The following is a 26,760-nucleotide window of genomic DNA, read 5'->3' as shown; positions in this document are numbered from 1 at the left end:
CAGTCTTTTAGTGACCCAGAAAGTTTGGGAACTACTATTCTATGCTTTTGATATACAATGGCATTTGCCCAGAAATAAGCTTTGTTGGAGATACAGGTGTATATGTGCATACTTCTTACAAATACCAGCAAATATACTGATTAATTTGCTTGGCTTCCATTAATTCGTTGAGTACATGTCAATCAACAAAATTAAACTTTTTTTTAGTTTGTGAAGCAGTGCTTTCTGTAACTATGTTTGTTGAAATCTCTTAATAGATTAATATGAGAATAAATACCTGCAATTTAAAAATAAAATCTATGTAGACATGAATCAGTTGATAGTATGAGCACATATGAAGCCTTTCATATAGCTTTTGCATTAATTCTGTCTTGTCTTGTTCTGATATTGTGTATTCACTCAGAAAGACAGAATAAAAATAGCTTGTGTTGAATGTGCTCTGGAAGAAGCACATACGTAGTGTATCTATACCGTTGGACATTTTATTAATTTTCTTTACAAATGGCTCAGAAACTAAGAAAAGCAAGGCTATCACCATTAGGGTCATGTTTTCCATACAGAGGGATTCTGTAAATTAAGAATTTTGAGAACCACTATTGTCTCAACAAGTATGTAAATGGATGTGTGGTGAAGCAGTATAATCTGAAATTTTATCATCTGACAGTATCTAAGCTTATTACAGTGTTTCCATATACATTGCTTAAAATTACACTTGTTAAAATGTTATACATTCAGAAAGCAAATGTGTAACTAATTTTACTTGGATTTCCTTTATTGTTTTACCAGAATACACAATAAACACTGTATTTGTTTTTATTCATGTGAAATACATTTCAGCCTAAAGCAATGCATACAAGAATTTTTGAGACTCTAAGCTTGTTTTTATAAGTACGGTGTGCATGTGGTTTACAGCTATTGCTTTCAGGAGAAAACTTAAAATACAAATTAATATAATATGACAGTGTAAGATCTGCATATCTCAAATTATTTCCAAAATGCTAGCAATTATAGCATTTTGCTACTTTCTGAAAAATGGGCAAATATGTATCTTGACACCCCTGGAGCCATATTATATGAAAATTTCTGACAATGAGGCATATGAAATGTAATGTCTCTGGGAATTTTATGGAACTTAACAAAATGACTATGCTTTTGAGAGAGATATTCTAATGAATTGTTGTTATTTTTAGACTGGACGTGAGCCTCTCATGCTGAGACTGAGATTTCCCAGATGCATCTCTCTACCTTTCCAGATGCTTTTACTGTGTTAGTGCCTTGATGTTTAACTGAAAACTTAAGTTGAACTTTATTTTGCAGTTTACAAAGGTCTTGTAAGGTATTGTGAGCACATTTGTGCCCCAAACAATTTTCAGCATCAGTAGTCTACTATAGGAGGCTTTTATTCCACATAAATCAGTTTATTTCCTTTGAAGAAAGTATTCCCAATTAGGGAAAAAAAGAAGCCCCCCAAAAATATTGGACTTCACGGTAGGATGAAAGGTAACAACATTTTAGTGACACTCTTTGGCATGCAGTTACTCTTTCCTAGAACTTTTCTCTGCTACATCATCACTTCTGTTGGTGAGGTGCGATACACCTCCTCGCCTTTCAGGAACACTGAAACTTGAGTGAGGGATATGTGTCTCCACCACTTCAATTTGCTGTGTGGCTATTTTGTATTCAAGGTTCGTCTTCATCTCTTTCAATTTTCTTTACTTTATTGGGATACTATGTTACAGAATTAAGACTAAGAAACCAGGACTTCACAGTAGCTTCACTCCATGTTTTATTTTACAGAACAACTAAAATTCCAAATTGGCAATGATTAAAAAAAATCTCTAGTGATTGTCTAATTTAAAACAACAATAAAAGGAGACACAAGCTCAGGCAGGTCAGAACACTTGATGGTTTTCAAGGGAACAGCCATGTAACTGTATGGATTTTTTTTTTTAACCAAAATAATAATATATATTGGATATTATATTTAATCTTTAGGACTGTTTTTCTATTAAACAGAGATCTTTGTTGTCAAAGCCATGTATGTAAATATGTATATTCATGTGCATGCATCTTTTTCCTTCTCAGTAACTTCTAAATCCATTGTTCGATTTAAACAAATGCAATAGAAAGGCGGAGGTCTTCAACAGATTTGCAAGTCTGGTGTCGTGAAAACTGATGATAGGTTGAAGTAATGAGCAGATTCTCTGCCACCTAGTAAACTGAAACGTTTTACATAACTGGGTTCCATTTTATCAGAATTTTCAATGACTTAGGTGCAAAAAAAAAAAATCAAAGACAAACCAGAAAATATAGAAAGCCAAGCTAATATTTTTTAATGTATGTTCCGTCAGTTATGATGTCGATACATTATCCTTATGCATAATATTGTTGACATTATTTTTAAAAATATTTTTATATAAGCAGAGTAAGAAAACCAAAATTAATATTTTTGACTACATAACAGACCAATAAACAGTGAGCCCAATTCAGTAGAATAACACTATAATATTCTATGTAATATACTATCAGACTAAGAAAAGAGTAGGACTAAGCCTTTTCCACAAAGGTAATAAATGAGAAAAGGAAGGCAGGGAAACAAACCTAACAAAAGGCTGTAAATCAGGACACCTTCACAGCCCAACATACCAGAAGGATTCTGACCTTGTTAATATGAAGATGAGGCAACGTGAGCCGAGCTAACAGGGGAGCATTGCTACTGGTGGAAGATGTATCTGGTAATTCCAGCAAGAGGAGAGAAGTTAATGAGAGTAGAGTAGCTCTGCACTCTGCTGCTGCAGGGACACGGTGGCAGAAATCTCTAGAGCAAGGGTGTCAAACTCATTTTCACTGGGGGCCACATCAGTCTCACAATTGCCTTCAGAGGGCTGAATGTAATTTTAGGACTGTATAAATGTCACTCCTCCTACCCTGCTCTAGAAGATGCATCTCTTTGACCCTAACAAAACTATATCCTGCTGGTGCTGATTTTTTGTGTCCTCCCCTCCAGATATCTGTTATGTTCTGCTGGTTTTGAAACCTGGTGTCCTTTTTGTGCACTGGATGAAGAGACGAACATGCAAGATGGCAGAATAGACTGGGGGCTTCTTAGTGGGACTGGGACCATGATAATGATGAATTATTTCGCTGTTTGGTGGAACAGGGAAGGACGAAAGCTTGAATATAGTTGGAACAGTGAAAGAAGAGGACATCCAGGAACAATTTGCTTTGGCCAAAACACTTCATTCTCTTTATCTTCTCTCCACATAGTGATGTATCAACTGCACTAGGGGTAGGAAAAATACTCCAACAGTGAGGTAAATTGAGAACACTGTAACAGATCTCATGCAGAGACTCTTACATAAATAATTCCTGCCTTGCTAGGAAGTACTTTCATAAAAACAAAACCAAACAAAAATTAACAAAACAAACACACAAAACCACACACACACAAAATAAAAGATGGAAGAAGTGCGATGTCCATTTTGGTCAGAGAAAAGTGAGCAAAGCAGATCCCCTGGGGCCCCATTCAAGGAGATGCAGCTGCCTTTGTGGGATGCATATGAAAGTGGAGGCTTGCAAGCCTGGCTTTCTTCTTATTGGAGCTTTGTATGCAGAGTAGGAGATGGTGCTGCTCTTTGGGACATTGCACTCTTCAGTCCTCTGTTCACTGTAAAAATTGTCATTTGGAATCTTAGTCAAGTGACAGATGCCAAGAAGGTAGGCTTTTGTCTCTAGTTCCTTTTCTGGAGGAATTCAGGGATCTTGACATAGAGATTTCTTCAAAGCATTGGGCAGGAATGATCTGGGCCAAACATCTTTGTTTACTGTTTCTAAAAATGGTTGTAGGGATCAGCTTTGTGTGTAGAATTTTGAGTTCCCAGAAGCCAAAGTCAATACAGCAGTCCTGTCTTTACTTATAATGTTACATATATTTTAGCCAGTAAAGGAATTATCCATCAAGTAGAATTACTTAAGTTATAAAAGTTACAAATACCGTCATTTAATTCAAATACAAAATTTTATAGGGTAAAAAACATGGTAACTAAATTACCTCTCAAGTCTGTCATAAGAAAGCAAGCATAGATCAGATACACTTAATGACTATAATTAACTAGTTTACCTTTATATCTCTGATTAGCTATGGATCAAAAGCCTCTCTATTTTCCTTTATCTTTCTTTAAAGTAGAATATAATCTCTATTGTGAATGTCACATTGGTTGTGTTCTCTGTGACAATGGAATTAACTTGCTTGGCCGAATGGCAAATCTATTATTTCAACATGTACTCATAGTGTGGTTAGAAACTCTGAACTAAAAATAAATGCTTCTCATATAAGATAATTTCATTTCATGAACCTGTGTCAGCTTATAATAATGTTAACAAAACTTTTTTCTTAAGCGTCTCATTAGAATGAGTAAAAGTAAACTCTTAAAAAAATAATTCTTTTGAACTTTTCTTAATTTGTTTTTTACACTTTATGAAAGGGAAACTGGCAATTTGTGATTCATCTAACACAATAAGTTAGTAGGTCTGGGCTTAGTTACATCACCTGTAATTGATGGTATGCGCACTCTTAGCTTGTCCCAATCATGGGATGAAATACTTAAAATTTATGGAAAAAGTTTAAGGTAATGTATTTTCCCTTGTTAATTTGGCTAAGAAAAAACATGCTCCAGGTAGAGTGATGAGTTCGTTATGCTGCAGAATTGCACTTGAGCTCAAATCTCTGTCTATTAGCCTCCCTGATGCTGTTTGTGTGCCAGTAACCACAACTTCTTATTTTCAGTCTTTTTTTTTTTTTTGTCTTGTTTCTTTTTGAAGGTATCTTAGAAAAAGAATGAAAACCTGTGTGCAAGAAGCTGGAGCACGCTGACTGTACATATGATTGTTTAATGTGACAAAAATTATATATGCAAACACTGGGAAAGATTTGTCTTGACTTTTAGATTTCATTACTTTATCTTATAGCCTTATCAGCAGCATTGTTAAATAAAACTGCCTTGAAATAAATGTGATTTTTAAGTGATGTTGCGCTGCGCTTTAGGTTTCTTAACTGTGTCACTAGTATTTTTTTTCCACAGTTACTGAAGTACTAAAACAAATTATAGTTACTTTTAAAAAGGCATAATTTTTAGCTGTGTTTCACCTGATTTCAGAAGAAGGCTGAGTTCAGTTTTTAATTAAACTTGTGAACTAAAGTTGTATGTAGAAGGTCTCTTATTTGTACATGAAAGATCTGATATATAAAGTTAAGCACCACATGTGTATGCATGATAGTAACACTATTTTTAGATGCAGTGTTCAAGTTCATAGACTCTCAAGTTCTTATCTGAATATTTTAACAGTATTTATTTATTTATTTATTTATTTATTTATTTGCAGCTCTTCATTTGTGAAACATGCGTTTCCCCACCCCCTCGGTATGGAACATAATATTATACATCCCCCTTCCTTCTTATTTGTTTTCTTCTCTCCACGCTTCCCTTCAGTGTACTTCAAGACCTTCCTTTCTTGGGTCACCCCAAAATGTTAATCCAATACTGTCACCATCAGTTCCGGTGTTTGGGTTTGGTTGGGTGGTGTTTTGTTGTTGGTGGTGGCATGTGTTTGGTTGTTTTTTTGTTTGGTTTGGGTTTTCTAAAGGTAATTATTCTTGTTATTATTTGGTGAAATCAATTATAGCTTTCTCTAGCCCAGTAATTTTTACTTGCAAAATTCCTGGTGAAGTAATGGGTCTAATGCTAGCTGTGGTTAGAGTCTTTTCTTAGAGGGTGCAAGTTTAAAGGTGTGTGAAGAGATATCAGGTTGTAGAAATCCTATTTACAATGGGTTTTACTCATGAGGTATTAATAGTGTTCTGAATTGGCTGTTCAGGGCAAGTTCAGGTTGTTAAATTTTTTATTTGTTTGTTATTCGTTTTTTGTTTGTTTTTCTTCCTTCTTTGCAGGAGACACTGGATTTGAGCAGGCTCTTATTTTAGGGTAGACAATGGCCTTTTTTTGGCATTGTCAAACTATAATCCTGTCTCACATTAATTATGCTGAAGACTGAGTAGATACATCACATTGAGAAGTCAGGACTTAATTTTGGGAAAATGGCACATGAACACTTAGATGTATTCAGGCTTTTCACTCCTCTTATGCCAATTCTGGTCAACAGAATCCATTAGACATTACTCGTTCATGTGCTGGAAACTCTTTTTTGTCTTATAGTGCTCATATTCTGAATGTTAATAGCTTCCTGTAATATAGCACTTTGTGTGGAGGAGGTTCAGATAAGTAACCCTTAAAGCCTTGGATTTCTTCCAAAGTAGTTTATTGGTTTTCTATTTATAGTAACTTGATGTCCATGTGTTAATATGCCTGACCTGTTGGATCAAATCTTGTTCAGTGAGCAGAGAAACCAACCCAGCTGCTGTGCTGCGGGTGTGTGCTCAGAGCCCACAGCCCCTCTGGATCCCACCGCACCGGGATTCCTCCCATCCCTGTTCCCATGAGCCTCAGATTGCTGAGCTCTGCTTGTGCACTAGAAGGCAAAACTTTGGACTACCTTTTCCTTGGTAAAAGCACTAATTTGGGTCTTTCTCAGCCAAGTCTACCTACATACTGGATTCTGTAAAATATCTGAGATAATTACATTTCTATACATCTTTCTTTCAAATACAGGTTCAAAAGGAACTGGACAGACAGAGAATTCTGCTCAGACAGTGTGGCTTCATGTGCTTTGTTTGTTTGTAAAACACTGAAATTATAGTTTTTTTGATAATTCTTGATGCACTTCTTTCTGTGGTAACTATAGGATTAAATACCTATTGTTGATTTTTCTCTAAACTGTCTCCATGCAGTCTTGAAAGGTGAACAAAGCAAGCCAACTTGAAGTAGAGGATAAGGATTTATTTTGCCTTGTATGCAGTACAAATGTTATATCAGAATGTAGAGGTCTAAGTCAACACAGCAGTGTGACATGGTTGATTCATGTTCAGGTTGTACTCTGCTATAACTCGTGAGTCCTTCTGTGGATAAAGGAAACTACTTAAAAGTGTATCTAGTCCTATACTCTGTGTCTAACAGTGGCATGTCCCCCATCATCTCTATTAGAGGCCATATTCCTGCCTGTTTTCCCTAGCATCTGCTCTGGACATGTTTTTGAAGGCTTTGTCTAACATCTTTTTAAACATGCTGCTGCTGTTTGCTTTCCCAGCCTCCCACGGCAACAAATTCCAGACACTCAATATCTACTTCATGAAAAAGTACTTGATCTTTTTGAAACTTAGCTCCTAAAAGTTTCAAGAAACATCCCCTGTTTCTGTTATTGTGGTACACGGTGAACAATCATTTTGCCTTCACTCTGGTTTTCTTGCAATGATTTTGTACCACTTGGTCGTATTTCCTCTCTCCAAACTATGGACTCTTACCCTTTTTCAGTATGTCTTTCTAAAGCATCTGATACAGCCTCTTAATCATTTTGATTATCCTTTTTCTTAATGGTTTCTCAGTTCCTGTATCTGTGAAATAGATTTATCCCGCCTTTTCGCCTCCTTAATTGAATTTGAACCTATTTTTCCAATACACCCCATAAATTGTCAAGAACATTTTGAAATTTTAATCTAGTCTTCCATCACGCTTTCAATTTGTGCTGCTCATGTTTTGACTGAAAACTTAAGCACATTTCATTTCTAGTCCATAATTTAGATTGCTAATGAAGACATGAACAAAGACAGATACACAGCAGAATCCTCTGAATCCCTTCTAAAACATCCTCCCATTTTTTCAATGAGCATGATATTACCAGCTGCTTTACACCTCCCCTGTAATAATCTGGACACAGTTTCTGTGGCTTGTAAGAAAGTTTTTATTAAAGATCAAAGTATATGTTATTTTCAGCTTCTCCAATTGGATAACAGGGCTCATGACTAGGAAGGATGGAAATCAAAATTGATTGATGTGACTTTTCCAAAATGTATTCTCTGCTAGGTGTTTACATGTAAAAGGTTCTTTATTTACTTGTTCAAGTATTTTCTAGAGGTTGAAGTTAAAATAACTAGTTAATTATTTCTCAATTTCTATTGCCTGCCCACCTTTTTTTTTAAATATAAGTAACATTTTTGCCTTTTCCAGTCTTCTGATATTTCGCTCATGCTCATGATTTTTCAGAGGTGGTAAAAGTTCTCTATTAGCCTCAGCCAGTACCTTAAATATCTGAAGATGAAGCTCAATAGGCCCAACCAATTTGAAAATATTTAACTTACCTTAGCACTCTTGGATCAGTTCCTTCCTGTATTGTTTAATAGGAACTGAAGTGTTGATTGGTATTAATCATAATAGCTAGGAGATTTAAGGCTGCACTGAAGATTATGACTGTATATGGATTCCAGAATAATGGAAAACAGTCTTTATAATAGTGTTTTTCTGTAATAAGCATGCATAATGATTTTAAGAACCAAGGATAATCCAAGAATGGTTGCTAATTCCTGAAATTCAGTTCTTTGCTATCTTGGGCAAATGTGCTCTAACATGCCATAAAACCCTACTCGTCAGCAGAAATTTAAGTGCTGTTGAATAGGTTACTATTGTTGCAGTGCTTCTGTTCCCACACTGGTGTTCAGACATGTTGCAGGAAAGAACAGACTGCTGATGCAACAGAAGACATGAAAACCTACATCTTAGAGCAGAGGTGTCCAACTCATTTTCACCAGGAGCCACATCAGCCTCACGGTTGCCTTCAGAGGGCCAAATGTAATTTTGGGACTGTATAACTACTCCTACATTTGTACAGTCCTAAAATTACATTCAGCCCTTTGAAAGCAATCGCGAGGCTGATGTGGCCCCCAGTGAAAATTTGTTTGACACCTGTGTCTTAGAGCCTCTGTGGTTCTGACAAACATATATGAATGCCGTATTAGTATGCTCTATACATATGACCCCCTCTATTATTTAAATAGGTATAAAAATAAAGCATTAGTTCATAACCATGACATGTTTGTTGTTACGTGCTCTGTTTTCTCAATAGCTGAAACATTGCGATTTCATGGTTCCTCTTCGGGGAGAGAAGGACATTTTTGTGCTGTATTGAGGGAGTAGTAAATAACTGATTAAATTTAGTGTGTTACAGAGATACCTATTATTTGTGAAGAAACTGAAAGCTTTATGGGCCATTAAAGTGTTCATATCCGCTTTTGAGCAATGGGAGGGCAGTAAAGATGGAAACCTCTTTCTTTCTTGCTCTCATTTTAAATTCTGTCTGAGTAGCACAGGCTCTGCTGCAACCTTAACTGACATAAACTATCTTTTTTCTTAATAATAAGTAAACAGATAGGGTCCTTCTTGATTAAAATCTAGTCTGAATGCTACTGCACTACATACCCTTTGTGCAGCGTTTGCTCTTTTTCTCTCTCTGAACCTAGGGGTATAACAGCATGAAAAATACCATGCTTTATTTTAGTAAATGCAGTGTTTTGCTGGATTTTTTTGAATGTAGGTATTGTTTAAGCTAGATGAGGCAGATAAAAGAAATGCATTTTGCTCTTGAAAGGGAAAATGGCAACATTTTTGATAGTCTTTGGTCCTGCAGGAGTTTCTTTCCCAATATTCTATAAGCTTAGAAGAAATCTTTCTCTTATGCATCAGAATTTCTGGGCTTACAGTAGAGGTCTCTCCGCACTGACTCAAATCTCAGCCACGGTTTTCCTCTGACAGGCCCAGTAAAATTAGTAAATGCTATGGACCCAGGCCTCTTAGCATCTCTAGCAGTCTTCAAATATGTAAGAGACTGCAGCAGGAAAGAATAGAATATTCTGGTCTCAATTTTCAGCAAGTATGGGCAGGAAAATAAGTAAATTGAGGCATGAGAGACTTAAGCTAGGCATCAATAAGGTCCTAACACGTGGGATGGGTTGCCTGAAGAGACTGTAGGATTTCTTTCAAGTGGAGATTTTTAGGGACAGGTTAGACAAATATCTGTTAGAAGTAATATTTGTAGAAATTAACCATATATATGGACATATGGACTCCATAAGCTTTAGAGGTCCCTCCTGACCCTGTATTCCGTAATTAAGTGCTGAAGACTGAAAGCTTAAAGGGCTTTTAGGCATTTACTGAAGGAAGCAGGAAGATAGGTCTGATAAGTTCTGAGGGATCCCAGTTGCCAAGGGGATACACAACAACATAGCATCAAGCAAACAGTCTGCCCAAGCCCACCGACGCAAGAGTCTGAAGAGCAATAACAGATTCCTTCTAGTCTGTCTATGGCATGAGCGCTTCTATTTTTAATTCTTTCAAGAAGCCTGCTATTACTTGCACACACACACACACATACACACAGGCAGGCATGGATGGTATAATAGAATAGTGACACGGTCTGTTATAATCTATTTTAATTAGAAAAAGCCTATTAGAAAATTGCCTGCAGTATGGCGTTAGTACATGAATATTAAGACTTATTACCGCTGTCAAAAGAAAGGCTCAGAAGACTTGTTTGGTGCCAGTAACTATTTTTTATTCTTTGTTTTCTAATATAAACATAAATTTGAATCTAAGCAATATTCAAATATTAATTTCTAATATAATATATATATTTAAATATTGCTACTCAGTAGGAGTAATTTCAAGATGAAGTGACTAAAAATATTTAATATTTCATGCCATCCTTAGTTAAAAAAAAAAAATACTGTTGTCACTTTGATAAGGTTCTTTTTTGTGTGAATTTAAAAAAGTTCCCTACACTATTTGTAACCATGCTGTTAAGCTGGTACTTATAAAAAGTGAAATAAATAATCTATTAAAACTGTCACAGACAACTGCATAATATAAGGGATCTGCGTAAATAAGGGCAGTAAATTAGATTTGTGCATTTCTGTCTTTATTTTAGTGCTGGTAGAATAGCAGTGGTCTTACTAGCAGTACTAATTTCGTGCTGCTCACAGTGAGTTGCAGTCAGTCAAGCCTGACAAACTGTATACCTGCAGAAATGAAATAACAGAGATTTCAACTTCACACAAATTTCAGCTGCAACACGGAAGTCAAGAAGCCTTGAATATGTTCCCTAAATTTATGTGGAATACAAATTAAAGCTCGATTAGGAAGATCCATTCAGAATTATTTTGTTCTTTCAATTTTCCTGGAACACAGCCACCTAGAAATTGCTACTGTAAAATTTGCTGGTATTGAAGGAACTAAGGCATTTGTCGCACCTGCTTCTTTTTTTGTTTTATTTCCTCCTCTTTCTTGTGATACCGTATAATTTTTTTTATACACTCTAGGTTTTATATAGCTTTTGGCCTTTTAAGTTTTAAGCTGTTTAAAAGGCTTTTAGGGCCTTTTAGAGGTACTGCGTGATAGAGGTATTGTGAATGCCTTTTACTGAAACATCTCTTGTGTGCTGAGCCAGCTGTGCAGGCTGCCGTGCTCCCTGTTGGTCCACTGACCCTGCAGCTCTCTGAAGTTGTTCTGCTGCTCTCATGGCAATGCAGCAAGAAGATGGGAGTTATTCCCTGGAGCACTGGCATGAAGTTGTTTATACCATATGGGAGCTAGGATGCTTGCTACTACAGATTTGCCCAAAACACGGATTCAGGACTGTTCCCAGGGAATAGAATGGTTGCAGATACCCTGGTCTGGGAGGGACACCGGTGTTGTAAGCTGTGGTGGGTCACATCCCCTGCCCTTAGGGGCTGGAGAATGAGCCCTGGCTCTGGCTCACTGCTATGGGAGTAGCTTTGTGGTTTTGCTGCCATGGTGATACACTCAGCCCTTGGAAGAAGCTGCATCAAGCAGTTCCTGCAAATACACACAGAACTGTAAAAAACTGCAGGAGATAACGGTCATCTTAGAAAGACTGTGAGCCATTCTGTTGAAGAAATGGCTTAAAGCGGTGTCCCAGATATATAAACCTCTGTATCTTGGGCACTTCTTATTTTTTCTTGACAGTACCATGAGGCAATAGCTTAACATTTTTCTCTGAATTCCTACTGTGCATCAAACTGCAGCCTTAGTTCTGGATACCTAAATGTAGTCATTTCTAATTCTTTTCACCTGTTGCCATAATTATACTTAACAGCAGGAAAAAAAAAAGGTCCCAATTTTATTTGTTTGAGAAGTGTGCTTTATAAATGCTCGAAGATTTTCTTATGCTGCATTCTTGTAAGACTTTTGGTAACGTATTAGAAAACCAGACTTAAACATATTCTTGGAATGTATAGCAGTGTCTAATATGCATTATATTTAAAATATGCACATAACCTAAGCACCATATTCATTGTTACTGTTAGGTAAAAGGATGCATTTCGCACTAAATTTTAGAAAAGTTGTTTCTGTTTGTCTGAAGAAGTTGTCTGCTGTGTTTTAGATTTTCACAGACTGAAATAAAATGCTCATATCTGATTTGTTGTGAAATGCATGAGCTTGTTTCTTCTGGGATGTGCACTAGTTTGGAAGGTTTGGAAATTTATTAAAACAAAATGTCAGGCCTTTTCTTTATGCATACAGGAAAACTTTCTTCTTAGTTTGAAACATGTTACCTTTTAAATGAAATGTCAGGAACAATGCAAATACTATGAAGTTGATTTTCAGCTACTTTCCAATACATTTTCCCACTTTCCATCCCTTTATAAAGCTTTTTTTTTCTTTATGTGAAATTTATGAAATATATGAAAATTGAGAAACTATGGCAACTATCTGGTCTAGTACTGCAGGATTTCATATAGTAGAATAAGGTAGTGCTATGTTATGTTTTAATATTTAATCTGAGATATGGAGTCTATTGCCTATCTTGTTGAGCAACAATCTCTCATTATTTACTTGAATCCCATCCATCATGTGCAAATTTGTTTTCCTTCTAAGTACTATGGGGCAAGGACTTACTGAAGTGTCTCAGTTGCTGTGACAATCATAGTAAAAATGTCAGTTACTTTGTGTAGCAATAAAAAAATGACTTTGCTCATCAGTGTTCTTGCAATGATGTTTTATTTCAACCAAACACAACAAAACTCTCAAGGTTTTTGAGTGCCATCCTAAATGTGTACTTCATCTGCGAGGCACAATCAGAAAATACATAGTTAATGTAAGAATCATTATTTTAATGCATAATGCTTTCCTTCTGGTACAAACAGAAAACAGTTTACATTATGAATATTATTTGTGACATGAATTATTTAACAAAACCTAAGAGATTTAAAATATATCTCAAGGTGATATGTGAAGGACGGTTTTGAGAGTGTTTTCATCCTGAGGTGTTTTTCATGTTGACAACTATGGCAGTAAGATCTTCAAAGAACTTTAGATCTTATGTAAAAGTTTTAGAGTCTCAGGTCATTGACTGGAATGTGCTCATGCCATTAAAACTTTTTTAATCTTAATCTCTTTCAGTCCCAGCAAAGATGCATTGTGATCTTTGCACTGGTATGCTGCTTTGCAATTCTGGTTGCACTGATATTTTCGGCAGTGGATATTATGGGAGAAGATGAGGATGGACTCTCAGAAAAGAACTGTCAAAATAACTGTCGGTAAGAGGTAACAAACAAAACTTCTCTTTTGGGGTGGACAAGAACATATATGTGTTGTATAATGGCATGTAGTAATTACCATAGTCCTGGGGTGTAATTGTGAAGAGTAGGTAATGGAGGAAGAAATGGTTTCTTCTTTTGAATTTCTGGGTTTGGAGGTTGGTTTAACAAATTAAAGCACACTTTTTGAAGGCATTTTGGTGGTATGTTTTGAGCAAGACACTTGTGTTAGTTCAATTATTTTGTAAGCCTAGGTCGAAGCCCATTACATTTCAGTAAATGAGTACTGAGGGGGCTCTCAATTCTGTCATGTGTTTCTTTCATCAAGAGCTTTTGTCTTTCTCCAGAAAGGTCACTGATCACTTTTGACCTAAGACTGCTGTTCTTTTTATATAGAGAGACTTTTTACAGCAACTGTTAGTTGCTCTCCCCTAACTGAGATAGTGGCTTGCTTAGGAATTCTGAAGAAAATTAGAGATACAGTCAGAAAGACTGGAGTATTGACTATATTGGATTAAGATCTGCCTCAGACACCTGCCACAGTAGTGTATATCTTTAAATTTTAGATTAAAGTAGGTGATTAGATTTTTGGACCTTTTATTTCCAGACTACAAACTTCATTTTGCTGCTCCTCACTGTCAGGTTCCTCAATGAATCTACTCATCAGTGACCAATGCTTTTCCTTCATGGTATTGTTCAAAGTCCTCTTCTGTCCACTAGTAAAGGTGATTTAACAGACATCTGTAGACTTCATTCACAACTGTATTCTACTTTTTTCAAGGCTTTAGCTTTTATATAGAGCACCCTCTCAGATTCATTTTGTGGAAAACCAGTAATCTTTAAATAACTTCGCAGAAATCCATTCTAACATGATCGGGGAATTGCTGGAGTGGGAAGGGGCCTCTGGGCACCCTCCAGTCCTTTCCTCTGCTCAGAGCAGGGTCAGCTACAGCTCAGGGATATGCACAGTCGGGCTTTGCACAGCTTCAAGGGTGGACTCTGCAGCCTTCCTGGGCAACATGTGCCACTGTTTGTACAGAATCTACCCAGCTACCAATGGCTGGGTACACAGTGAGTTGAAGATAATTGATATTTATTTTTTGGAATAATCTAATTAAAAATTAATGTTTGTTTGAGCCTTTTCTCCTTATTTCTGCGATTCTTTGTTGATTTAGTGTGAAACCTATTTGGGGGTGGTACCTTTCTACACCGCACCTGTCACAGTGCAGTTAGCAGCAATTCACAATTCAGCAACTAGATTACATTTTTGCAATTATACTAGATTTTCACAATATTTTTTATGTGCTGTTTAAAAAATGGCGGGGAGAGGGGAGATATTTTTAAGTTTCCAGCTCCTTTCAAAAAGGACATACATACAGCATCAGGTAGCTTTGTCCTGAAACCCATGACCCTTCCGACATTTTTTTTACAGCATTGTGTTTTGGGGTTTTTTTTGTTTTGTTTTTGGTTTTCTTTGTTTTTTTTTTGTTTGTTTGTGATGTTGTGGTTTGGGGGTTTTGTTTTGGTTTGGTTTTGGGTTTTTTGTGTGTGTAAAATGGCTTGGCCCTAATCTGTTTGCTTTCTTGTACGCCTACAGTTCTGAGCAACCTTCTAATATCTTGTCTGAATTTTCTAGAGTTGAGCTAGCTTTCCTATCCTCATCAGGGTCTTAGGTATTCCTTACTGTGAGCTGTTGCCTTCCAAAATTTTTAAAGATAACTGCATATGTCACCTCTACACCCACTACCCCCATGTGTGAATCTTTGACAGAACTAGGTCAGATGAGGGGAAACTCTTTCTGCCTATTAGCTTCAGTGTGCTGCACATAACTTCAATACATGCAACAACTACTGCACCATGTTTTCCTCTCAGTTGTATCAAATAACAACATCCATTTTGTTCTGGGTAGCTGCATAGGAGGAACTTAATCTTCTTCCCTTTGTATTCTTCAAATGGAAAATATTCAGAGTGGGAGCAATATACAGTGCTAAGGAAACTTGGGATATTATTTTTTCTGTGTGAAAGAGGTTAATTGCTTTTGTCTCTTTGTATGGGTTATACCAATCTGGCTTTCTAAAGAATGCTCACCTTTGCTCGTTGGTGGGGTTTATTTGGTTTTTCATCACTCTTGTCTCTCCCGGACTGTGTTAGATCAACCCAGGAGTAAATCCAGCACATTGACTTTAAACATAAGAGTCAATGAAACTGCTCTGCATTTACAGTGATACAAGTGATCTCAGACCCCAGCTCTATTTTAAGGTGCCTCTCACAGAGTGATTCAAGTGCGTGATGTAGCTACTAATGCATGAACCAGAAGGCATATCAATGCTGTGTGTATGAACTGTCTAAACCATTTCTAATAACAGTATCTGAGTGCTGGCAGCTGCTACCTGCTAACATTGAATCCTTCTCTACATGAGGAAACTGGGCTCTTTTATGTGTTAAATATTTTGCAGACTTAACTAAAGTGCTGTAAGATCAATTGCTGCCTGTGGCATATATTTAGTACTCAGTATAAGCACTTTTAATAAGTAAGACAAGAATTATTGAATTCTTATATTTCTGCTGTGTGAGTACTCTCACTGAAATTCAGGAATAGGCACTTATGTTTGCAGGATGTGCTGAGACAGAATGATAATAGATGGAGCTTTCTCTCTCCTTTTTTTTTCTTTTTTTTTTTTTTAGATTAAATGATTGTCAAATATAGGTTTATATACATGATCCTAGAATTTTTTTTTGCTTTTAAATGACTGAATTTATGAAGAAGCTTGATGGGAAAGGATGCTATTGATTTGAGAAAAAATTAACTGATGGTTTGTTAAAGGCTTTCATCTTCTGAAAATCAGATATCTTTTTGCCCTTTTATTTTGAAGGAAAATATGTCTGAAATAGAGCTGTGGTCTAGAATAGTTCTTTGGCTAGAAATTTTTGGAGCTTATGCCAAAAAATAGCAAGTGAGAATTTAAAAAAAAAAAAAATAGAGAAAAAGAAAGCAAAAGGAAGACATTTTTGGAAGTCTAGAGTTTTTTGTAGCCTGAGAGAGGAATCATTGAGGTATATTGTAAGCAGTATTTTCCAGTAAAGCCTACAAGCCTACAAAAGCCTTTTTTTTTGTTGTGGTGATTGGGTTGTTGTTCATGAATACAAATGCAGCCTTTCTGATCTGCTTGTAATTCAGCATGAGGTTCCTCTTATGTTACTCGTTCCTTAATCTCTTATTACACAAGGAATACTTACTGCATATGTTATCAAAAAGACCTTCATCTTTAGGGACGTATTTATTTTTTTGGTGGGCTTTGCAACAAAAACAAGTCAGGGAAGCAGAAAAATGGGCTTTTTTTTGCATGTTTCCACTGTTTGCTGAAGGGATTGTTGCCACCCATCTGAAAAAGTGCACAGAAAATAGCACTTTTTAAAGAAATGATAATATGTTTGAAAGAAAAATTGAGTTATGATTTGTAATCTTTGACCTTCTTGCTGAAACACTCAGTCTATGGTTGACAACTGAAATGTATCTTGTCTTACAGGTCATTTGTGACTGCCACAAGGTGAAGTCTGGTTGCTTTAGGCTGCAAACTGTTTCCCATTTTGTTTCTTGCACAGAGAGAGGAAGCTGATATTCAATAATATTGAGAAGAATATTCAGGAGGAACTTAAATATTTGAGATTTAACTAAGAAATTACTGAAATTGTTGGGTTTTTTTTATTTTGACATGTACATACAGAAACTTAAATTTTTTATGCCTGCTTTGTATGTTGTAATCAAAAAATACAAATAGGTAATTTAAAATAATTTTCAACCCTGTGCTAGTAATTGAGGGCAAATAAATGGACTTATCATATTAATTACCAAACATCACTGTAAAACTTACTGTGTCTTCTACTAATAAATACATTGCAATTCAAATAAAGAGGTGAGGAAAGGTCTGTAAAATTTATCAGGCATATTAATTCTGGCTTCACAATTGAAATTAGAATCTGAAATTAGAATCTGACTGGAAAACTGTATTTGTTTAGATGAAATAGCACCTTTTATAATTATTTACATAGTTCCATATAACTTTCATACTGTGAATTATATGTGGACTGAAGGTAGACTATTTGATTTTTTTACAACTGGACCCGGTCTGTTAAGAGGCAGCTTTTGACTTCAGAGGCTGCTGTACACTCTTGGCTTTGTTCCACAAAATTTGATTTCAGAATCCTGGACTTAAAAAGTACAAACGGCTTTTGACCTTTCCTATTAAAAGAAATATCAACTGATTGACATTTAAGGAATAAAAAAAAAAATTGTAATGTCTGTGTAAAATTGAGCTTTTGCGGTTTGTGCTTGGTAGGGGATACAAATAATTCTCCTGAGACACCCACGTTAATGTTGTTAGGCAGCCCTGATGGATGAGCCTGGTTAAAAGGATATGCTTTGCAGTCTGGGAGTTTTGCCTGTGTTGCTGTGGGTCCATTAGCCGCTGGATCTATAAAATTAGATTATTGTAATATGAAAGTAGTGCTTTTTAATGGCTGATCTATTGTAAATAAATCTTGGCTAGCCTCTGACGTAATATTAGTCAAGACTTATTTGGTTTTGTTAAAACTGGCTGGTAAGCTCTAAAAATGGTAATCTTGGAAACAGAAGAAATTACAACTGTTAAGAGATGGCCTCTGTTATCTGTAATGTTTGAACCAAGGTCACTTTGATTTATTACCAGTAACTTCAGCTGTTCAGTATGCCTCTTCTCCCACTTGTTGTTGCTGATAGTCATGCTAGTGTTCCTGCAGAGCTTGCACACGCCTTAAATTATCTTCGTCTCACCAGCTTTTGCAATATCCATTGAAGCAGTAGTAGCAGCTGGCACAGCTCTTGCCTCTGGCTGTGGATTTGGCCCAGTCTACTGAGAGTGTCTAAGGAACAGCAAGATGGAAAAGGAAGGCATGATAGCTGCTTTCCATGGTTCCCAAGTTTAGGGTGTAGTAAAACTTTTTCATAATGATTTTTTTCCCCCCCCAGTTTTTTCCCTTCTCTGATAATGGGAGGGTTTTCTTGTTTTGTGTGTGTATCGAAGGTAGATTCTGTATGACGCAATTTTCTGATTTTGATAATTTATTTTGTCCTCAGAGTAATATATAATGAAGGCGCTTGTTCTTTAGTGTTCGGGCTTGCGTTGGAGGAATTTACTTTTCTGTATGGCACAAGTGGCAAAGCTGTTAGGTTAACTTGGTGATTGTATGGCATGTTAGGCCAGTTCTGCCCTATAGCAAGTAGATGGTGATACTTAGGTAGTATTTGTGTTTGCTTTGGAAATTGTTTGGATGGTTTTGGGTGAGGGTCTGTATCCTCCTTAATTTCAGTATCCAGCGGAGGAGCTGAATCTTCTTGTTGAAATGCAAAGCTTTAGATCCCAAAAGTACCCTGCAGCACTGAGTTGCAGAGATTAAATCTAACTGTATATAATAATTATTTACATTGATCAGTTATGTGTTGTGTGCATTGCGTTCAATCTCATTAGATTCCTTATTCTTGGGTTGTAAGAGAGGGCCTGCAATTGTAGCCCACAATTGATTTTTTTTCTCTAGCTTTATAAATGTTTCCTTCAACTCCTCTCTGTTCCTTCACCAAGTAGGGTTTTGCAGCACTATTAACTAAACATACTGCAGCACATGCTTACATTGGTTTACCTTGAAAGTGCTTTGCCCTTGACTGATTGTGGGGGAGATTTTCTCTGTGTTGCGTGGGTTCTGAACATAGCAAGGTTTATATTGACTGATTTGTATTTAATAAACAAATGATGACAGGCATAATAATTAAATGTCTAAACAGAACAAGATGCTCAGATTTTGAAAACAAGCCTGTTAAAGAGCAACTGAAGATTTCTGTTTACAAAACACTTATGCCACTTGGCATGAAAATGCCTTCTGTCAACATGATGACTGTTGTTTTCTTGTTTTGGGGTGATGAAGAGAATGAGCTATAAAACCACTTAATTTATAAGATGATCCCTATTTGCAGCTGTTTTTATTTTTGCATCAAAAGAAGGAATACCCTTGCAATTGAAGTGTCTATGGCTGGTCACTGCAAAGAGCTAGTGAACCTCCTGTGAAGGCATTCAACATCCTGAGCCGGGGAGGGAAATCAGTAATTCAACAAACTTACACAAGAGGAATCTCTACCTTCTATATTTCATTTAAAATACATATTTCAGTGGAAAAGACACTAGTAAGAAATTTTTTTTATTATGTTCCTGCACTGATACAAAAAAGGATCAATTTGTTTACATCTACTTTCAGCTATAAAGAATGTCTTCAGAGATGAAAACGGAGTACCAAAACTTGTGATCTATTTAGATCTTACTCTTTTTGCATTACTGCCAGTAGGTAGCCCATCATTAATTGCATTGTATTAATAGGTCTGGGCTTCAACTCATTTTGTCCAAATACCCAAGCCATTCTTTTTCTCGTACTCTTTGTTCAGTTAAATCTAATGATTTCTTCTGGAGTTTAGGATAGTGTGCTTTAGAGTCTCCTTAAGGCAGCTTTCCCTGTTGTGCTAAGCATTTAGGCTGTAATGCAGAGATTGACATGTTTTGTAGTCCTGCAAGTTAAGTATGTGTTTATTTCTCCTTTCATGACTTAGAATTTGTGGACTCACATCAGAGAAAATGTTCCAACCTTAACAGAAGTCAAAATCTAATCACTTTAAGGTTCCTGAGTAATGCAGGTGGGATAAAGGAACAATTCATGCTTTAGAGTAGCCTTTCCCCTGTGTATTCTGCTGGGGTTTGCCTAAGATCAAATCTGTCTTTTTTCTTTTGCCTTTTTTCTTTTCAATTTAACACACTCAGGAAACTCAAATGACTTAATCCCAGCAGGACTCATAAAATTCCCAAGGTCATTTTCTTTACCAGGTTGTAAGCCTGCTCTAAGCAGAGTTATTAAATCTAAAATCACTGGTCATTCTTCTGATCCTGAAGACTGATTTGCAGCATTTCAGAGAGGTTTTTATTCTGCCTGGTGAGAATAGTGATCTAACTTAATAAAGCTCCCTGATAAATCCTGTGAGAAAGGCATTAAAAGGGGCTAAATTTTTTAGTAGAAACTCTGAATTCACACTACATTTCAGGATGGCTTGTTCATTCAGCCAGGGCTGACTTTGCATCAGATCCTAGCAAGCACCTGTTGCAGTGACACCATTTATTTTCAATTGCTTCTCCACCCTCAGGGTAGTATATAAAAAAGATACTTCTTATCCTGTCAGCTTAGCGTAGGTGTGTTGAGTTCTGTGTCTAACCCTATGATGGAACTGTGAGTGTCCTTTCAGCTACCAGGATTCAATACTCCTCTAGAGGAGAAGTGTGGTGTGCTTTGGGCACATGCTGGGTCAGGGCAGAGCTACAGTTGTGAAAAAGCAGTTTGCGGTGCTTGCTGAAGGCTGAACATGATGCCAGAGCTGATGGTACCATTTGGCTGGGGGAGCTGGAGATGTTTCAGCCGCATGCAGCAGCGTACTTGGCCAGTTGTGGCCCTGAGCTCGTAGTCAGACAGCAGCAGTTTTTGGTGTTAATGTCCTGCTGGGAGGCATGGAGGAGAATTGATGGCTGAGGTGTCTTAGGACTGTTCTGTTCCGATGCTCTGTACATGTTTCAGGAAGATACAGTTGGATGAAACACTTGGGATCTTCTTTGTCATTCTGACGATTTTCTTCCTTATTTGTTTTCCTCATATATTAATACATGGGTTCTGAGGTGAAGCCAGAGGCAGCTCTCCAAGGTCTCTCATGGTCTCCATGTGTCCATGGCTCTGTAGTTAGTCACAGCATCACCACCTGTGAGTAATGCTACAGATGCAAAGTACTCTTGTGTGTTGGGCAGCTGAACCTCTTTGTTCATGACCTATGTTAATCAGGAAAGTATGAGTTTACTTCCTTTATTCAACATCCCCACATCAAGTTGTCTTAATGAAGAAGAAAAAAATAGGTCTTCATCCATCTTATTACTGTTACTATCTTCTCATGTTACATTTTACATTTTTTTCTTAATGAATTTTTTTCCTGTAAACCTGACCAGAAAACACAAATACCAGGCTTGGTGTCTGCCAGATGCAATTTGTTCTGTGTCATTTATTCTCAATTTAATGATCAGTCCTTTCCAAATAAGACTATTGAAAAAATATCATAGAGCTCAAAGGGAGTTTTCATGACTGACAGCATCATAATTTGTATGTTTGAATCTGGTTTCTTCACATACTTAGTGTTGAAATGGCTCTTCTAAGAGCCATCAGTGATTTGCGTGCGTCCTGATATGAAGGGGAGGATTAATCTTACTTCAAACTAAACTTATAATGGATATGTATTGGTGCTTTAAAGTGTTCGCTTTGACTTTTTACTGTTTTTTCTGGATCTGCTTGGAACTCTCAGAATAAATGTGTACTCATACATATGGCCAGAGATGATATTCTGGTATCTTTTGTCAGTTCAACAGCCATATAGGTAATTTGACTTCATTGATCTCCCAAAATACTCCTTTAAAAAAACCTGTTGGGAGAATTCATTTTTCTACATTGTCGTTTATGAAATACCTCCTGAAGTTTTCTGGACTTGAATCAGTCTCTAAAATAGTAAATTTCAGAGTTCAGCTTCTATTGAAGGAGTATTGGAGAAAAATGCATTTTACCAATAGCTTAGCGAAATAGTAATATGTGTAAGCTTCATAACTAATCACAGAACTTTAAAGAGAGAATGAATGTGCCACCATCATGAGGAGAGCAAGCACTTTTGATTTTTGTTCACACAGTGTCAAAACTACTAGTCCATTTTTTCATGCAATTTGGGTCACTTGTATCAGCTTGGCAGCGCGTGTTTTGCAGTTCATTACAGATGCTGCTGGAAAGTAAACAGAATTACAGTTTAATAAATGTAATAAAGGCTGCTTGGCACGACTAATTTTGGGCAATGGAGGCTGGACTAGTAGAACTGTCTTCTCAAGCATCTTCTCTGTCTCAGTAGAACTGTTTGCTGGGATGGTGGCAGTGTCCAGGAGCTACCCTGTCTGGTGTGTGTTATGTATGTATTGGAGCCACCTAAACACCTTCCAGTTTGGGGCAAAGACGGGCTGCCACAGCCTGGGGCCAGTCTAGCACTATAGTAACTTTGAGGAGTGGTCTGAGAAAGCAGGAGAGATGTAACCTCTGTAAGACATCAGACAAACTGATCTTTTTCCCAGAGACTTATCTGTTTGCATGTGAAAAGAATTGTTCAGGGCTTACTAGAAAGGAAAAAACTAGGGTGTTTAAAGCTGCTTTTGAGAAGAGTCACACAAATATCTGGGATGAGCAGCCAAGTGATTTTGTGTCAGAGGAACTGCTCTGGGCATGGGCATGGGGTAGTGCTCCCGCTGGAAATATACTGCTTAATGCCTGAAGATGTTTTGATGTTTCCAGGGCTTTCTTTTGAGAGTTAGGATGCTCCTATTAAAACATATTCCGTAGAGTTCTCTGTACAGAGTAATTATCAGTAACTCACCTAATGCTTTCTACTAAGATCAGAAAGAGTGGGACTTTTTGTTTTCTTCTCTTGGAGGGGGAGGCGGGCTGCCCCATTTTTTTCCTTTTTTTTTCCCCCTGCCCCTCTAAGCATAGCAGACTGAAACATTCTTTTAGTAGCAATATGAATACTACTTTATCAAGCTACATTGCTTATGTCTGTTTTGGGAAGACAGTCTCTTCATATTGACCAGGATCTTACTCATCAATTTTCCTTTTTTTAAATTTTGTTAGGTTTTTTCCCCCCAAGTTTTCATTTGGATGCAAAAAGTTTGAATAGACACAATGATAACCATTTGCAATTCTAAATGGACTAAACTTAATCATAGTTTTAAAAGAAAAAAAAGGCAACAACAACACAGAACTACAAATAGATACCTAAAAGCAACAGACAGTAGTCAAACCATTCTTAGTGCTCCTAAGGTGTCCTGGAACATTTCCATAGAACCTTGCCTCTGTAATTTGAGTGCTGGCAGTGTCCTTTGGGAACTGATACTTTGAGTACTTTATTCTTTTCATCTGTGGATTTTTATTACCATTCTTACCTTGACTATATCTGCTGAATTTGCAGTGCTGATTTCAAATAGTTGCTGACTAAAGGTTTTACCTTGAATTTTCCTTCATTGTTTTGCAAAGTAGTTTTGTTTGTTCTTGTTAGGCAGGAAGGGCATTAACTAAGTTTAAGGGATTCTTGGATTGTGTAAATGTCAACATCACAGAATATCCTTCTGTTCTTATTTTGTGTAAGAGAGCTCTAACTTAGAAGATTCTCATTTAATTATTGTTAACACCATAAAGTCATGTTTATTTATGAGGAAAAATGATATTTTGGTTCTTGACTGGTTTCTACCACTGTGAGCTAACACATTTATCCATCCCAAGTCACACAAAGATAATCAAGGCCTTTTAGAAAGATGCACAGGCCAAGAGGAAAAAAAGGTTGCAATCATGTTGTCACTAAATGTGCACTGATATATGATTATTCAGTCCAAATTAGTGTTGCTATTTACAGTTACAAAGTGTTCATATAAGAAGATTGGAGGTTGCGTGGAAAGAAACAAAAAGACAACATCTATTTTGTCATTTTTAAAAAAGGGGTCTAAATGTCCATGTAATATTTATATGCGATATTCAGGCCTTATAAAAAGGTTTGGTATAAACTCACATGGTCACAGGCTGAATGTAAAAATAAAATAAAAACATCTCACCAACTAATTAATGTATATGGTGGTGGCTATTTATACTATATTTAGTGATCTTTTGAGAGGCTTAGTAAAGTTGATATGTTAGGATATTTTGCTGTGGTATATATAATAAATGTGCAAACAGTGAATGAGTTGCTGCTCAGAAGAGATGAACAGACGTTACCCAGCTGATGAGAGGCTTGTGTGATTGCTGTGCAACTTTGTACAGGACTCTAAGTTCCTCAGCTCTTAAATTGCAGGTAATTTGAAAATTAAAGTAATAGTGTTTACCCAAGACTCAAATACGACACAAAAAAAAGTAAGAGGCTAAGATTCTTTCCAGTGGCTAAACAGGTACTGAGTCAGCACTTACTATGTTATGTTGAGAAGTCTGAGCTCCTGATGCCTGACTGAGGGATATTTGGCAGGTTCCCTGCATTATACATACCATCAAATGAAAGAGGCAAAATTGCAGATTTAAATTTTAAAATACAATGGTAGCACCAAGAACACCAGCTGGATTTCCTTGTGCATGACAGGGCCAAAAATGGCCTCATAGAAGACGGGCAACTTTGTCCACATTGTGTGTGCCTTATGGTCCTCACCTGTATTGGAAAAGGATCTGCCTGCCACAGACTGGGGTGCAGAGCTTCTCCAGCTGCCGTTCAGGTGTAATGTCTGGAGTCACTGACAGGAAACAGGCACTTGATATGAGGCAAACTGTTGTGTGGTACTGTATTTGGAAGACTTTCTAACAATGATTATAGATCTTGAAAACATTAGCTCAGAATTAGGAATCTATAAACAAATAAGCTGTTAAGAAAACCAACTCAGTAGGAAATTTTTTGTGTGTAAACTGTGAGTATAGTGGTACTGTGGCATCAAACTGCAATGGAGATATTTAGAAGAACAGAACCTCTGCATCTCTCTGGTAAGGGGACAGAAATGTAATGGGCAAAAAGTGATTAAATAAAAACAATATTGGCTGGTCCTTTTTCAAAACTAAGGAGAAAGAGGAAGCGGAAAAACAGTAGTTTTGGTAACTGAAAGCGGGATATAAAAACCATTTATCTTTTTATGGTGTCCTTGCCCTTTCTTGTCTAGAGGTTAGGCGTGAGCTTTTGAAATGCACAGACAAGGCAATAGTGTGGGTTTTTCGATAAGCATATCCTGTAGATCTTCAATTACAGTATGGAAGTGAACAGAGAAAACTAAATGATATAGTGTCTCTTGGTTAATAGTATATATGGTGTTCTAGATAATAAATAGCAATGCCAGATAAATTTCTTATTCTAACTTCAACAGAACTGGGTCACACTGTTTCTTTTTTCAGTAAGAATTTTGTAGTATGTACCTCATCTTTTTTCATTTCAATTCACTTCAGATCCTCAGGATCCTCTTGTTTTCATACTTTACCCTTCAAGGTAGCATCTAGCTGCCTACAATGTGATAATGTGAGCTACAGATCTGCTCTTTACAAGGGTGAGGTTTTAATTTTTTAAGGCAATGAGTGATGTAGTACACTGATGGTAGGAAAAGCACAGGAGCACTGTGGCTATGTCTCATGGGCAGGACATTGGCAGGCACTAATGGAGGGGAATACCATTCCTCTCATTAAGTCCAAATCCAAGAAGCAAGACAGATTTTAAGATGTTTCAGTATGCATGTGAATGTTTTGAATAATGAATAACGGTGTGTTGAATTGTTAATACTCTATCTACAAGCTCTGACATGAAGTAGTTGGTGTTACTGCTCATGTGGACTTAGTTTTCTCTTGCCTGATAAGGTTTTGTCATGAAATAAACATATTTTATCATAGCTTTCTTATTTTTACAGCTTTAAAAATTTCCTTTTCTTATCCTTGACAGACATCTGTAACTTTGTTTTCCTTCTCTCTTTCCTAACCTTGTCATTTAGATTTGGCTCTTTGAGGTTCTGACAGTGTGCTTGCACTCCTCTTGGGCTTTTTCTTGCAGCCTTTTTGTGATTTTCCCCTATCCCCCAGTGGTTTAGGAAGTGGCATAAACTTCATTCCTTGGAATGTTTTCAGACTCCCTCCTACACACATGCATGCTCCCTGCCTAGATGAACTATCTCGAGTCTATATTCGGAGACAGAGAGTGTCTCGAGGATAAATCTGTGTTGGCCACAGTACTGCAAATATCAAACAAATCCACAGTTTTATGTGTAACTAAGAGAATAATTCGGCTAATTAGTTAAGAAACATTTTGGTGTAATTATTTGGAGACTGTCATAAGATAGCTAATTCAGTGAACATGCTTATATGATCTCAGTTTTATTAGACTTGAAATCAAAATGCTTAAGCTGTTCTACTTCTATGAAGGATTATTCTTTTCTGACTGCAATTAGTAGACTTTAATAAGGTGTACCGAAACAGCAAGGAAAGCTGCTCTTTGGTTGCCCAAGGGATGTATTTTGAGAGGGAAATATGTACGGTTAGTGTTTAATTGAGAGATACTGTAGAGAAGGAGTGCTGTTCTGCTTTAAGTAGAGCAGAAAGTGCATTTAATCATTTACTTGGACTTG

The 26,760-nt window shown here is 36.8% G+C and overlaps 1 protein-coding gene across 7 annotated transcripts in view; it reads left to right on the top strand.

Moving 5' to 3' along the window:
* The window catches only part of PLD5 (phospholipase D family member 5), a 180,972-nt gene that overhangs the window by 58,744 nt on the left and 95,468 nt on the right, over positions 1-26,760 (top strand). For 5 of the 7 annotated variants that reach the window (XM_065057849.1, XM_021296006.2, XM_065057846.1 and 2 more), the window contains one exon: positions 13,362-13,498. In XM_065057849.1, coding sequence (XP_064913921.1) covers positions 13,362-13,498 — 137 coding nt within the window. Of the gene's footprint in view, positions 1-13,361; positions 13,506-26,760 lie in introns of all 7 variants that reach the window. The other 2 variants (XM_021296011.2, XM_021296012.2) reach the window with 1 other exon arrangement.

Source organism: Columba livia, chromosome 3 (genome assembly GCF_036013475.1).
Source record: "Columba livia isolate bColLiv1 breed racing homer chromosome 3, bColLiv1.pat.W.v2, whole genome shotgun sequence".
In the NCBI taxonomy this organism is placed as follows: domain Eukaryota; kingdom Metazoa; phylum Chordata; class Aves; order Columbiformes; family Columbidae; genus Columba; species Columba livia.
This window is presented reverse-complemented; position numbering and strand designations above follow the sequence as displayed.